At 57.0% G+C, this 15,039-nt stretch overlaps 1 protein-coding gene across 5 annotated transcripts in view; it reads left to right on the top strand.

The window, feature by feature from the left end:
• The window catches only part of PIEZO1 (piezo type mechanosensitive ion channel component 1), a 106,620-nt gene that overhangs the window by 29,089 nt on the left and 62,492 nt on the right, over nt 1-15,039 (top strand). For all 5 annotated transcript variants that reach the window (XM_030581616.1, XM_030581619.1, XM_030581617.1 and 2 more), the window contains exon 2: nt 9,732-9,827. In XM_030581616.1, coding sequence (XP_030437476.1) covers nt 9,732-9,827 — 96 coding nt within the window. The remainder of the gene's footprint in view (nt 1-9,731; nt 9,828-15,039) is intronic.

The following is a 15,039-nucleotide window of genomic DNA, read 5'->3' as shown; positions in this document are numbered from 1 at the left end:
CAGCTGCTTCCCTGCCAGTTCTAGGGCTGGTTGCGGAGGGGAGGGCTGAGTCTGCCCTGAAGAAGTGGGCCGAGGGGTGAAGCAGCCGCCGATGGGGCTCGCTGGACTTAGTTCAGGTAGTTGCCGAAAGCCGTGGGACTCCGCCGAGCGCCCAGGCTTGGGCTGGAACAGGCGAGGAGCTCCAGAGCCTGCAGCTTGGCTGGTGCTTTCGCCCAGCCCTTGAGGACAGAACCAGCCTTTGGCTCTGCGCCAGAACCCCCCAACAAGCCCCTGTGCATCCAGATCCCCCTGCACCCAGATCCCCCACTGAGCCGCCTGCACCCAGATTACCCCACACAGAGCTGCTCCTGCATTGCTGAGCCTGTCTTCCCACATCTGGTGCACCTGTCATGGACGGGCAGGACCTTGGGGTGATTCTGGGGCAGGCCCGGTCCTTGCACTGTGCCAGGGTTGGGTGCAGCCTCACTGCTGAATCCGTGTTCTGGGGGGGAGCTGCACAATGATCTCCCACCTCTGTGCAGCCAGTGCTCCCCAGTGCCATGCTGGAGTCTCCATATTTATTTGACAAATAAAATTTGCAGAATTTTAAAATGTGCACGGAATTTTTAATGTTTTGGCACAGAATTTCCTCAGGCGCAGTCACAGCTGGATCTGGGGTGTGGTAGATCTTGGTGCTGAAGGGGTTAACTGCTTGGCGATTTAATTTAGCAGCTCTAATGCTCCTGGGCTCAAGGGGCCAAGGTCCCTGCCAAGGAAGCCGGGAGCGGCCCTGAGCCTCCTGGGGAAGAGGGGGTGAAAACAGGGCTGCCCTCCTGACTCAGCTGCAGCAGCTCCAGCGGGGTGTCTCGCTGTCAGGAAAGGGCTCTCTCTGCCTCATTGTTGCTGGCACCGGAAGAGGCATATTTGCTCCATGAGATCATGCAGTCTGTAAATTTTGTAGTTAGCAACCATAGGCACTTGTGAAGCCGGCGAGCGCAAGTCACTCAAGCAGAGGTCACTGGCTGGCCTGCTCCCCTCCCGGGGCAGCACTGGGGGATGTGCCGCAGCCAGTGTCGGGGATGCCCATGATCGGTGCTTGCCCCATCACCCACACCTGTCACCTCCAGGCCGCAGCGGGCAGCACCTGCCCGTCCTGGCCAAACTGGGAAGCAGCCAGGGTGCACGCAGAGGAGGCCAGACCTGTGCTCTAGGGTGGGCCCTGTGGCTCGTGGACACTGTGCTCTGGGGCCAGACCCCTTTGGGGGCCATGTGACTTGCAAGCTTTTGGCTCCAGCTTTCCAGCCTCGGCTGCCCTGGGACACTTGCAATCAAACCCTCTCTAGCGCTGGTTTCCTGTGGGGAAGCAAAACGCGGGGCGGTGGCTGCGCGGAGAGAGAGCAGCACCATTGCTAAAGGGCAGGTCCCCGTGCCATGTGCTAGGAAGGGAGGCTGGGAAGAGGGCAGCACGCTGAGGGGGCATCTCAGTCTTGAGCCCTGTGTGCCCCAGCCTGTCTCTCCCCTGGGCTTAGTCTGATCCTTGCCGGAACGGGCCGTGTTCAGCCCGGCTGGCGTGGGTGGGGTTCCCTCGCGGGAGCTTGGACTGGGACAGTGCCTCGCTGGGGCAGTGCGGGATCTGCCTTTCTGGGTGGGGGTATGTACTGGGAGACCTGGGATTCTCTAGGGTCATTAAGCAGTCGCTGTCTGGAAGGTACCATTGCATTGTGCCTTTGGGGGCAGGGCTAAGGCCCTGCAATGACACTGCTGCCCTACGTGTTCTGTTGAACCTCTATTTTCTCCGGGGCCTCTTGGAGTGTCACCCCCTCACAGTGTGTGTGAGAGAACCAGAATCCAGCAGACACCCTCCTTCTCCCCCCTTCTGTTGTGCTAAAATAAGGAGAAGGCAGAACTGCCTCTGCTCCCCATCCTCAGTGACTGGCATCTTAGGGTTGCTGCAGGCTGCTCCTTTCTTGTAAGCTGTGATGTCTCTGGGGGTGGGGGTTGCCCTGAATGCTGTGCATGGAGCTGCTGGGGAGGAGGAGGCGAGAGGGAAGGGCGGGGGGTGATCCTTGCCTGCGTGGTGCAGCCCATGGTTCCTTTGCACAGGAGAAATTGCTGGGCTTTACTTGTCCCCCAGGTGGATGATGGCTCCTGCTGGTGCTTTCCTTTCCCTGGAGAGCTTGGGCTGTTTTGCCTTCCCACATGCTCTATTTCAAACTGGGCTCTGGTCCCCCGGGCTGCCCTTGTCTCCTGCCAGTAGGGGTTGCTGAAGGGGGTCTGGTGGGGCAGGTTCCTCAGCAGCGATGGAGGATTGAGTGGGCCATGGAGCCTAGGGGCAAGAGGTGGTGGTTGTCCCCGTCCCCCCACCATTCTGTGTTGCAGGATGAGGGGGCACTTGTTCTCTTGCTCCCCAGGCTGTGCCAGTGCCAAGCTAATATTGATGCCCTCTTGCCCCCATTAAGATCCCTGAGAAAGCAGCTGATCTGGCTTTGATCTCTGAAACGCTCCGCAGGGCTTTTGCCTTTTGCCATGTGTCCCTCTCCATCAGTACCTCAGTCAGATGCATTTAGCAGGACCAGGGGCTGGCAGTATCACAGGTACCTCCTTACTTCTGAAATAGGGAGCAGCCAGTGAGCCACCCCAGCTCTCTGCATTCTGATTCTCTGTGGCGGTGGGCGCAACCCCACCTTGTGCCCCACACCAAGCACTCTGGGTGCAGCATCAACCTGCAAATTGGTGGCGCTCGAGGGAGATTGATTTGCTGGGCTGGCAGTTCCATGGGCTCTGGACTGTGTGTTAACTCTGGGGTGTGTGTGCTGGGCAGCACGGAGAGGCCCTTGGCTGATGCAGTAATTTTATATCCTTGGCATCCCAGTTCTGGGCTTTCTGCCTGGGTGCATTTGAGCTCCTGGTGGGAGTGTGACTAGGCAGCGGCTGGGGTCAGGCTTCTTCCTGCAGTGTCCGGCTACACAGCTTTTCTGCGCCTGCACGGTTTCCTATCCGCAGGGAGCGAGATCCCACAGAAACTTACTGGTAAACACAGGAAGGACCGTGCCCCCTTCCTGTCTGAGTCGGAGTGCGCCACACACACTGCCCGGCACCAGCCAGCACCGTCGTATGGAGCATATTTACGCTGCCCTACTTCCCAGCTGGGGATGGCCTGCCCTACTTGGGGCCTGTTCCCTTGTTTCCAAATTGCCATTGACAGCTAGGGCCTTCTCCGTCCCTCCCCTGGAGAAAAGAGGCCCTGGCGCTCTGTGTCAGCATGACACACCTTGCTTATTGGCCCCTCCGGGTTTCATTAGCTCAGGAGATCGGCTTGAAGATCATGAGATTTTAAAACCAAAGTCAACATTTGGACCTTTTATATATATTTGCCTTCTGGCCTCTAGGGACCACATGGCCAGTTCTTCCCCGCAGATTAGAAAGTGAATTAAAAAGCAGAGATTCTCCTGTAATCACATGACTCAGGTACTGGGGCTTTAAGAAAAACAACATATCGCCAGCTCCCGATCTTATCGGGTCTGGCAACACTGTGCAAGTACCCTTTACTTTTATTGTTGGGGGAGGGGCTCAGCCTGCTGCATGTTATGGGCAACCATCCCAGCCCGGCCTGTTGTTCCAGTAGGAAAATGGGGATGAGGGTTAGAAACTTGGGGGACAAACGAATGCTGACAGCAGCGGCGCTAACCGGGGCACCTGCGGCTTTGCGACTAGTCTCATTCTGTGCTGGCAAGTGGTTCCCGTCGACCTATTGCTCATGTGGGTGTCCGCATTTGATTGCGGCTTGTGTGTGGTGTTGCCCAGCAACCCGGTTTGTGATCAGATCCCATCTAGCCTGGTGAGTTACACCTGAAGTAGACAGACTTCCTCTGTGTATCCCTGTGAGCTTCCGTTTTTGTAACCCCCAGTATGGACTGCAGCATCTCCAGCACTTTTGCTGTTGCAGACGTGGGGTTTCCAGCGCTAGGCTGGCTGGAAGCACAGTGTCCGTTGTTTGATCTAAATCCCTCCAAGCTCCAGACCGGTCAGATGGTTTCACTCCTTAAAACAAGCTGTAATTTGCCTAAAAATAAACTCCAGCAAAGAGGAAAGCTGATCTTGTGTTTAAAGCACAGGATGGGGAGTCAGGCGATCTGTCTCCTGGCCTGGACGCCGCTGCTGACTTGCATACAGCTTTGGGCAAGTGGCTTAGCCTCTCTGTGCCCTCATGTACAGGCAGGAGGATGGGCCTGAGCCTCCTACGCGTGCATGGCGAGGGTGAATGTTTGGGATGCCCTGATGGAATGGGGAAGAGCAGGACAAGGCTAGAGTGACCCAGCTTGGACCCAGATCTGAATGTTCCCCTAGTTTGGTGGGCTTGGAGACCATGTTCTGGTGTGAACGAATCTCTGCAGGAGCTTCCCTGGAGCAGCCGCTGAGAGCAGATTGGTGTCGCTGTGGCCTCAAAGGTGTCCCACCTCCTGTGTCCCTGTGCGTCTCAGAGCGGGTTGAGTGGCTGTAAAGCAGGGGTTCTCAAACGGGGGGGTCGGGAGCCCTCGGCGTCATGAGGTTATTACATGGGGGGTCACAAGCTGTCAGCCTCCACCCCAAACCCCTCTTGCCTCCAGCATTTATAATGGTGTTAAATATATAAAAAGTGTTTTTAATTTATAAGGAGGGGCGGGGGTCGCACTCAGAGGCTGGCTGTGTGAAAGGGGTCACCGGTATAAAAGTTTGAGAGCCACTGCCCGTAAAGCATCCCACACTCTGGGGAGCTCAGAGGGAAGCCATTGTTTAAACTGCTTGTGTTCTGAATGTGCCAAAACAAACACTGATAATTGGGATACACAAGGTCCCTCACCTAGACACCCATCCTGGTCCTTGATCATGGACGCTGCGGCCACTCTGCAAACTGTGCCAGCTCCGTGCCAATGTCTGGGGCAAAGAGCGCCCGCCGCCTGGAGGCCTAATGGCAAAGGGCAGGTTCCTTTGGGTGTTCCCCTGCTGTGGAGCCCAGAGGGCCCATGTGCAATGGCATGTCTCCCAGTGTCTTGCCTTTGGGGTGCTCCATCAAGGTGCCATACAGTGCTCAGCACTGGTCTACGCCCTCCACCCTGGGAGCGGGTGCAGCGGATGCATGAGACATGGGAGGTGATGGCTCTGTTGTACTCGGCACTGGGGAGCCCTCCGCCGGAGCGCCATGTTCAGCTCTGAGAAAGATGGGAATGAACTGGACAGAGTTCAGAGGAGAGCAAGAAAAGCCATCGGAAAACCTGGCCTATGAGCACAGGCTGGAAGAATTCGGCATGTTTAGTCTAGAGAAAAGGAGGCTGAGCGGGGATCTGAGAAGCCTTCAGATATATTAAGGGCTGTTATAAATAGGACAGTGACCAACTATTCTCCGCACCCACTGCAGGTAGCACAAGGAGTGATGGGCGTAAGCTGCAGCGAGGGGGATTTAGGTTTGATATTAGGAAAAAGTTTTGAACCGTGAGGGTAGTGGCCTACTGGAATAGGCTTCCCAGGCACGTTGTGGAATCCCCAACAGGTGGGACAAACACTTGTCTGGCGTAGGGTTTCCAGTTTTGGTTGGACGTATTCCTGGAGGTTTCATCATAGACATAATCTTTAATTAAGATTAATCTTTAATTCCAGGAGAGTTGGCAACCCTAGTCGGGGATGGTCTTCTAGGCCAAGCCTCCCCGAACCTCGGCTAATGCTCCCCGCCGTGGCCCCAGGGCCAGGCTGTGATGGGGCTTGGGTCTCCTCCAGTGAGTGGGTCGGGGGTGGCTCGGTCGAGCCAGCTGGGGCTCCTCCAGTTGTGATGGTGGCCTTGGGGCTTCTCTGACCCTGATGCGTGAGAATGGGAGGGGGGGCACAGTGGGGGCAGGGCCTCAGGCGGAAGAGGCTAAGCAGGGGGCTAGGCTCCCAGCATGGGGGAGTTGGGCCGGGTGACCTTTTCCACCCCTGTGTGTCTATGATTCTCTAATGTGGAAGCACCCCCAGCCGCAGGCCGGGGCAGCGCCGCTCTCGGCGCTGTATAAACAGCACAGAAAGACTGTCCCTGCTCTGGAGTGCTTATAGCTGACATAATTCAACCCTGGGCACAGGATGAGCTCAGTGCCCTGGCCCTGCTGGGAGTCTGGAAGAGACGGTGTAGGATGGGGCAGATCCCCCCGGAGGTCTGGGCCAGCCGTGCTGCCTGTGACTTGTCTGGGTGTCAAAGCAGAAGGAAAGGTGTGTTCCTGGCTGCCGGGTGAAGCATGCCTGTCAGATCCGGCTTTGCAGGGAATGCTGGTTCTGGCGCATTCCCCGGGTGGGCTGCAGTGCGAGCTCGTTGGAGAGGGGAGATGATGGGACCCTTAGTGACACAGCGGGCTTCTTGTGGCGTTTCTGTAGCAAACGTTGCCCTGATCTGAAGGGGGTGGGTGGGTGGGTTTGTGTGTGAGATGCATTGTGGAAATGGGAGGGGGAGGTTTTCGAATAAACAGTCACATAAAAAGGTCTTGGTTGGCACCAAAATACACTGCCCTCCGCCCCTTCCTCTCCAGCATTGGATGACATTGATTTTTTTATTGTTTTTTTTTTGTTTGGCTGGACCCACAGAGCAATTACTAGCCTGTGCATTTTCTGGTAAAAAGGGGAAATCCTGGCAGCCTGAGCCTGGTATGGGGGAAGGGAGTCTGGCCTGGAACAATTTCTCAGGGGACAATCTCCCCAGTACGAAGCTCTGGCTCGCATGCTTGTGCTCTCGCTTTCTTGAGAGGATTTTTGTTTTAAATCCAGAGGGCAGTGGCTGCCAGCCATGGTGAGGGAGTGCTGGGTGGTTGTGAATGGAGATTTATCCTGCCCCTGTATGGTGTGCGCCTCCTCCGAGAACATACTGGCTGATTCCATACTGGGGTCGTTGGGACGGTCTGGGATCTACTGGTCAAATGGGATGCTCTTCATCAGAGCATTGTCCCTGCTCCCTGTGCAGCCTGGACCCTGTTGGCCACCTGAGAATCCCTCCGCCATGACCTGTCCTGGCATTGTCCAGAGTGTGGGGAGGCCCAGCACAGTCTGTGTGTAAGTGAGCGGGGGTGGGGAGGGGGAGTTGCTGTCTCTGCAAAGGTTCGTGAAGGCCAAAGCCCCAGCAATGGGAGGAGGGCAGCAGGTCCCAGAGGCTGAGCCTTCCCGGGGTGGAAAGCCATATGGGACGGCAAGTGGAAAAACCTGCACAGGGATCTGTTTCCCTTTGAGAGTCCTCCTACCCAGCTCTTTGCACAGGTTAAGCTTCTGGTGTGAAGTGACAGAGGCAGGAGGGGCTACATTTTTGGGGAGATACGAAACCCCTGGGAACTGGATCACAAAAACGCTGACTCTTGGCCAGTGACATGGAAGCTGGACTGGGGCTCAGGCCCTGATGCTGCCCTGGGCAGGTGGGATGTCCCCCAGCTCCCGAGCGAGGGCCAGCGTTCAGCAGCACTGGTGCTATCAGTGATGTCCTGTTTCAGGACAGGGGCTCCAATGCCACTGAAATTCTCCCCCAGCTACAGAGTTATGGGCAAAGGAAGTGGCTCTTCTCTTTCCAGATTTCCCCGCCGTGCCCCAGCTCCTGCTCAGATAACGACTCATTCTGACCTCTCTCCCACTCCAACAGTCTCACGCTCTTGTCGCTGAGTTTGTAGAGCAGCAGGCTTGGGGGGTCCCCTGGGTCTGGGATCCAAAGAATGCCGTGTAAGGTCTCTAATGAGAGCCTGCATCACGCTGGTCCCCGTAATCCCTGCGAGGTGTACGTAGGGATAAGCTGTGAGGAGTTATGTGGATATTCCAAATAGGTCTGTGAGCGGAGGCAGGTCACCAGGTGATCCCCATCCTCCTGGCAGGCAGGGAGACCGGACACTTCTCTGTCTCTGGCTGCTCACGTGCAAATGGACGCCCAGTCACAGGCTGAGCAACATGCTAACCAATAGATTGTGGGGACTGCAGGAAAACCTAAACCTGGCAGGGCTGATCCTGCATAGGAAGCAGGGCTGTGAACTTTTGACACTTTGTCTGGGGTGCAGATGAGCCCCCAATTATCCTTCGTCAAGGGGGGCATGTGTTGCCATAGAAGAAGGGTCTCGGCCACGCTGGTGGAAAAACACTGTGAGAAGGGCTATGTGGGGAGCAGAACCTTAGTGGACAAGAGGGCGCTTCCTTAGCTGGGTCTGGGCTCTAGTAGATTTGGTCCGATTGTATTTGATCTGTAACGCTTTGCTCCCAGCAGTTCTGCTTGTTCCCATATGGCTCTCAGTGCCTTTGTCCCGGCTGTCTCTAGAAACAGGCCTCAACGCTGCATGCTAAGCGGAGCTGTGTGCTAAGGCGAACTAGCAGGCCTTTGGGACTGGCAGGCCTGGGGATTCTGAGAGCCTCCAGCAGCTCGGGGCTGGACACTGCAGGGGGATGCTCAGAGTCGGCGGGTGACTATCGCTAGCCTGTATGGGGGACAGCGGGGGCTGAGAGGTGAGGGCTTGTGTTGCCCGTGGCTGGGCAGGTCAGGGAGCTGAGCCCTGGCTGGCTGGCAGGCACAGAGAGGGGTCCCTCACGCTAAGGCAGTAGCGAGTGGCTTATGATCCTGGGGAGCAGGGAGCATGGAAATCATGGCAAGGCTGGGAACGGGGTGTGTGAGGTGGGGTCCCTCAGAAATTCGTGTTGTGGAACAAACTAAACGGTGTGAGGAACCAGACTTGGAAACCCAGTAGGGGCAGGGACTTAAAAGGACAAAGCCACCCTCCAGCCCCGCGCTGGAAGAGGTGTCCTGACTGGGGCGGCGCTGGAGCTCTCCGTAGGAGTGGCTGTGTGAGGCCCCTGCTGCTTCTCTCTTCTCCTGCACCTTGAAATGCAGTGTCAGGTGCGCTGGGGGTTGGGCATGGTCTAGTGGCCAGACCACTGAGCTGGGACCCAGGAGCTATTGGGGTCTACTCCCAGCCCTGATGCTACTTTTCCTCTTGGGAAGAGTTGGCCTTTGTTAAAATGTGTAAAATGCCGTGTAACTGCTGAATATCATATTAGCCATGTGGCTGCCTGGGAGCTTCATTCCTCCCCATGCTGCACGTCAGGGTGATGGTGCTGCTGGAACTCTGCCTCTGCAGCTCCAGACACACCGGCCTTAGTGCTTCAGCTAAGGGGAGAAGTTCTGTAACCAGTACGGGGGGTATGACACACAGCTGAACAGTTCTGAATCTGTCCAGTAGAGGGCAGTGGTGCACATTCCCTACCCAGGTCTTTGCTGGATGTTTTTTTGACAGGCTGCTTCTAGTCTACTTCAAAAACTTCCCATATTATGAATCTGAAGACCCGAAGTTTAGCAAATCCCATGCCGTGAAACCCCATGCTGGTGGGTGTTGGGAACGCCCCTGCTTTCCAGGGAGCGTTTGGCAGTGAATTCCCCCTTTCGGGGGCAGTGCTGGTGCCCTTGTATGGAGTGGGCGAGCAGCCAGAGATGGGTTGAGGTCAGAGCCTGTCTGCCTGTGGGCCCCCTCTTCCTTGGGCAAGGGTGGTAGTGGCTGGCAGCGTGTCAGTGCCTTGAGCTGTGGGGGACCGGGGACGGTCCCCCAGGAGGAGATGATCTGGGTTCATGCTGGCCTGACAGCGCAGGCCTTGTGCTGCAACGAGGCCTCGATTCCTGGGCCGAGTAATGAAGAGCTCTGCTCGGGGGGGCGGGCGGGATGATTCCCCACAGTGAATGGGCAGCAGCTAGGGCCATGGGGCATCAGATCTCTAACCCACCTCCCTTTGCCTCTCCCCAGCTTGTGTCTTCCGGTTCAATGCCCTCTCGCTCGTGTACCTGCTCTACCTGCTGCTACTGCCGTGGTTTCTGGGTCCCACTGAACACACCATCAAAGGTAAGGGCCGGGGGCTGCCGCGGCTCTGCCGCAGGCTCCGGGCGTGGCAGGTTTCCCTTTGCCGTGCCATCCCTGAAGGCTTGCCCTCTTCCCACTCCCACTCGCCTCGCTCTGTCCTGGCTGATGGTGACTGAGGCTGGGGGACAGAGATGCCAGCTGCAGTCACGGGGAGACTGCTGTGCTTCCAAGGGGCATTGCTCCAGGAGCTCGCGCACTCTGGGGCAGGGCTCCTGGCCGAGTGAGTTCCTATTCCAGATACAAGCCGTGAAATCCTTCCTGCCTAGAGCAGCCAGAGCGCAGGCCCCACCCTGAGGAACAGTCCCGTCACTCAGCTGCTGTGGTATTCTCCACCCCTGGAAAGCCAGGCTGGAGTTGGGGGAGGCAGCATTGGTCAGCAGTTAGAGCATGAGACTGAATATTAGCAGTCCTGGTTCTGCAGCTAGGGGCACACCTCGTCCCAGCGCTGTGCCTCAGCCTTCCCAGCTGTAGAATGGGCAAAAAGGAAACTCCCCCTCTCTCTAATACTCTGAGAGGCACTCATGAAAAACATCCTCAGTGCCATGTATTATAGCAAGTCAGCCCACCTGGGACTGCTCACTTGTCACCGGGCTGCACTCCAGACCCACTGAGAAATTCCTGGCAACAGCAGGCAGAGGACACAGGAACTCCTGCATCCAAAGCTCAGGACTTTGCCTCTTGAGCTGAAGGAGAATCTCCCTTAGCTGCTAGCAGTATTGAGACTATGGCACACAGCTGAGCAGTTCTGATTCCATGCAGTAGAGGACAGTAGCACACACATACGCTATTCATTATGACCTTATTCATCTGTATTCATTCTGCCTCTCTACCTGGGAGTGGGCTGAAGGCCATAAGGCAACTCAGACATGGGTAGGAGATAATCTCCCTGTCTCCTGGACACAGCCCATGTTGCTAGCTTGCCTTTTGGGGCCTGACTGGATCAAACCCCAGGTCTATCTGGTCCAAAGTCCTCTCTCTGACAGCTGCACGCCCCAGAGGCTGCAGAGGGAGGTAGAGGAACTCGGCCATAGGCAGGTGTGGGATAATCTGCCCCCACATTATGTCTGTCTGGTCTCTAATAGTTAGCAATTGGCTTAAGCCCGGAAGCAGGAGGCTTAATATCCCTGCCAGAATTTTCATCCTTTGTATAATGGATATTCTAGTTCTCCATAGGAATGTCTATACCTTTTTGAATCATGCTAAACTCTTGGCCTCAGTGACTTCCTGTGGCAGTGAGTTCCACAGTCTAACTTTGCATGGGGTGGAGAAGTATTTATCTCTGTTGGTTTTGAATTTTCCATCTTTTAATGTCTTGGGGTCCCCTGCTCTCCCCATCCCATAACACAAGGACAAGAAGGTGCCGCTCCCCCTCCCATTCATTACTTTATGTGCTGCTCTCAGGGTGGATGCTTGCACTTGGCATGCAAGGGAACTGGGTCCTCACTGGCCCAGGGGCTGGTTCTAAAGGAAACCTGGGGCACAGACGCGTGTAAATCAGCAGTGACAGGGAAAGGAAGTGGAGAAAGCGTGGCTGAGTCCGTGGAGCTCCGAGATAATTCTGTGCTCTAGTTCGGTGCCCAGGCCCTGCTGTGTGATGTCCCCACCCCCTTTCTGGAGGAGTGGTTGCTTTGATTGCTGATCCTTGCCATACTTGAGGGTAGCTGCCACTGTGGCTCAGTAGGCTGCAGTCTCACCTCTGAGTCACAAGGTTGTGGGGTCCAGTCCCACACTAGGCCTTGAGCCTGCTGCCATGCAGAGCGGGAAGGCTGTTGTGATGCCAGAGGGGAGACCCATTTAAGGACAACTTGTTTTCCACTGGAAGTCAAAGATCCCAAGTTCCGTTGGAGACGATTGTGCTGGCTGTTCTGCCCCTTCCTCAGCGCCCTGAAGTGGGTCTGCGTGTGAGTGCCGGGCTATTGCCTGTGCACCAGCATCGTCCAACTCCCCCCCCCCCCCCAAAAAAAAAAAAAAAAAAGACTGGGACCCCAAGGTTTGGATGCAAAATCCTTCCTGTTTCCCCTCTCGCTGTAGTGCCTGCCATGAGCCTCCGTGGGCCGACTCCTGCGTGGAGGCCAGGTTGTGGCTTTAAACACGGCCCAAGCTGGAGAAGGCAGCAGACGGCATGTGATGATTCAGCCAGGATCCCTCCTTTAAGGTGCCATGAGCACTCACGGCCTAGGGGCTCTGCTCCCCATGCTGGCTCTGTGTGTCGCTGCTGGCTAGCTCGAACAGCTCCTGATTGGAGTTTCAGGGGAGATAGCTGCACAGCAGCCGTGGCTAGATCAGCTTTCGGGGGCGATGGCGGGCAGCCAGCTGGCTCGGGGTTTGCAGAGCCAGGGAATCGTGAGAACCCGCTGCCGTTTTAGCACTGCGTAGATGGGGTATCTGAGCCGCCAGGCAATAATCCCTCTCCATATGGCTGCTGAGAGCGCACCTGGCATGTGGCGTCCAGCTCCGGCACCCACCGTGCCAGAGAAATGTCAATAAACTGAAGCCAGCTCAGAGAAAAGCCACAAGAATGCTGAAAGATGGAGGCTCGACTGGGGAGTCCAGCGTAAAAAGTCCATCCATATGTGTCCTTTGGAGGGTCCGGCGAGGATCCCAGGGGAGAGGAATTGGAATCTAGCTGGGAGCAATGGGATGATATGGCATCAAAGGAACAGAGAGCCTGGCTCTCCTGGACAGGACTGTGGAGTAGTGCCCAAGAGAAGAGTCGCTTATAAAGAGAGGGTTAAATCACTGCAGGCTGCCTGCCAGGAAGCCTTAGCCCCAGGGACAGCCGAGGTGACCCACCACGGTTCTTTGTACCATCTCTAATCTCCGGGATCCCTGGCTGCTGCCCTGGAGAACGGGGGGCGTCAATGTGTCCGGGAGGAGTCCTGGCTCTTCGAGCTGGCAAATTGATGGAGAGGGGCAACTCGCTCATGCAGCACTCAGGGCTTAACCTGCCCCAGCACTGACACATCTGCACCTGGCGCCTTGTTCTCCACCTGCCAGGAGCAGGATTAGAGAAGAGGCCTGAACCCTGTCTGCACTCCTGCCCGCAGTGGCCTGCACCACCAGGGAATTATGGATCCTTCTTTCTCTAGTGTCAGCCCTGGCCTGCCCTCACTGTCCTGCTCCCCTCCCGGGGTCCTGCTCGGAGCCGCGACCCCAGCTGAACGGCTCTCCAGGTCTGCCTGTGTGAACAGCCCCCTTGTCCTGTGCCTGGTGAGATGTGCCATGGTGCAGCATTGGCACCAGGATCTGCCAAAGACCAGTTAGCCTCTTGGCCGGTGGATGTGGGAGCTTTGTCTGCTCTGCCGGGAGGGGTGCTGAAGAAGACTGGACTCAGATGTTTGACATGCAGAGGGGAGGAAGGGCAGTTGAGACCCAGACTCCATGAGCCCTGGGGAATGGAGCGACAGGAGTGTGGTGCCCCTTAGGGAGGGGGCTGGAGTGCCATGGCCACATAGGGGTGGGACCCCAGCTGCTGGCTGAGCAGGGTGGGTAGCTCATAGGCTGAGACTCCTGGGTTTCTTGGTCCGTGGGGGTTATTTTTAGGGCAAGGGGGGCGTGAACTGTTCTAAAGTGGGCACCTTCTCTCCTTCCTCTGTGGTTTCCCCCAGGCTGGGCAGCTTGGGGACTCTACTCTCCTAGTGGTTCCCGGGCGGTAGTGCCGCTGTTAATTATAGCCCGGCCTTGCTATGAATAGGCCTCTTGCTATGAAATGGCCGGTTCCAAACACCAGGCTTATTAACCAGAAACCTCAGAGCCGGGCTGCGTCCATCCTGCAGGGAGGGGGATGCTGTGAGCCAGCCCCCCCGCCTCGCCATGCTCGCTGCTGGAGCAGAGGGGCGTGCAGGGAGTGGGGGGCTGCCCAGCACTTCTGCAGGAGCCACATAGATCAGCTGTTCAGCATCTCCTGGGGGCCGGCCATGGCTGGGCTGGTGGGAGCTGCTGGGGGTCTCCGGTGCAGGGAGCCCACCACAGGTGGGCAGGCAGTGCCTCCCACAGGGGGGAGAGGTTGGCACATGGCTTTGGGGCGATGCAGCGGGCAGGGCTTTGTGGCGAGCGGGGCGCCCCTCCTCTGAGTGCTTGTGCAGTTGGCACCGGGGCCACCCTGCTGCCGGAGCCCTTCTGGATCAGGCCCCAGGCCGGCCCACCCCCTGCAACAATTAAAAGATCCGTAATCCGAACTGACCTCCCTCGTGTGTCACCACTAAAAGCTTCTGCCCTTGAATATTTCATGGGCTTTTGTGCCATCTGAACCCAGCTCTCTCCAGCGAGCCGCAGAACAGACTTACAGTAAAGGATCATCGTCAGAGTGAGACTTTGGATGGGCCAGTTCTCCCTCCCCTCCCAGGATCTCTTTCCAGCTGGGAGAGGAAAATGTGATCCCCCCCTCCCCCACCCCCTCCATTTGGCACCCTTGGATTGATGAGGCGTGGGTGAGTGCAGGGGGCTTAGCAGCATCTGGTGGAAGATTTGACTAGGATTATTATCGGGGGAGGGTGAGGGTGAAGTTATTGGCTCACCTTGTAGCTTGCGATTGGAAAATTCCAGGCTGGCTTGAGCCAGGGCTGCAGCCTGTGGTGAACGGGGATGGGGAGAGGAGCCGTCCCTGGCAGGCTGGGGGAGCCCAGCTGGGTTTCATTTCTGCAGGCCCTAGGCAGGATCCTTGGACAGCTCCCCTTTCTCAGGGCCGGCTGGGCCCAGGGGTTTCCTTTAAGCAAGAGAGGAGGTCCCTGAGATTGCCAACCAGGGGGGCAGTTGGAGTGGTTTCACCCCAGGGATTCGCGCCTCCCCCCCAGAGGGACCCACCAGCTTGTTTCCCATGGGACCCCAGGCACTGGGTGGTGACTGCCACACCCGGCAGGATTGGCACTGGCTCTGCAGAGGTGTAAGACTCCATATCCCACTGCCCGTCCCCTTCGCCAGCGGCTGTCCCGGATAGGACGCCTGCAGCTGGGGGGCATTGTCGTCTCCTTTGTGTCCTGGCTCTAACCCACACCCCATGGCTGACCCTGTGCCTCAGTTTCCCCATCTGTACCGGGGGGTAACAGGCCTTCCCAGCATGCCCGAGAAGTTGAACTCATGAATGTCCATTGAGATCCTTGTGTCAAAGCACAGGGAGGGAGAGAGGGGATTTGTACCTAAACCTTCCTGCTCTTGATGGAATCAATGGGGCTGCCCCAGACGGGACAGCGTGAGC

The sequence above is a fragment of the Gopherus evgoodei genome, chromosome 12 (assembly GCF_007399415.2).
Source record: "Gopherus evgoodei ecotype Sinaloan lineage chromosome 12, rGopEvg1_v1.p, whole genome shotgun sequence".
Taxonomy (NCBI): Eukaryota; Metazoa; Chordata; order Testudines; family Testudinidae; genus Gopherus; species Gopherus evgoodei.
This window is presented reverse-complemented; position numbering and strand designations above follow the sequence as displayed.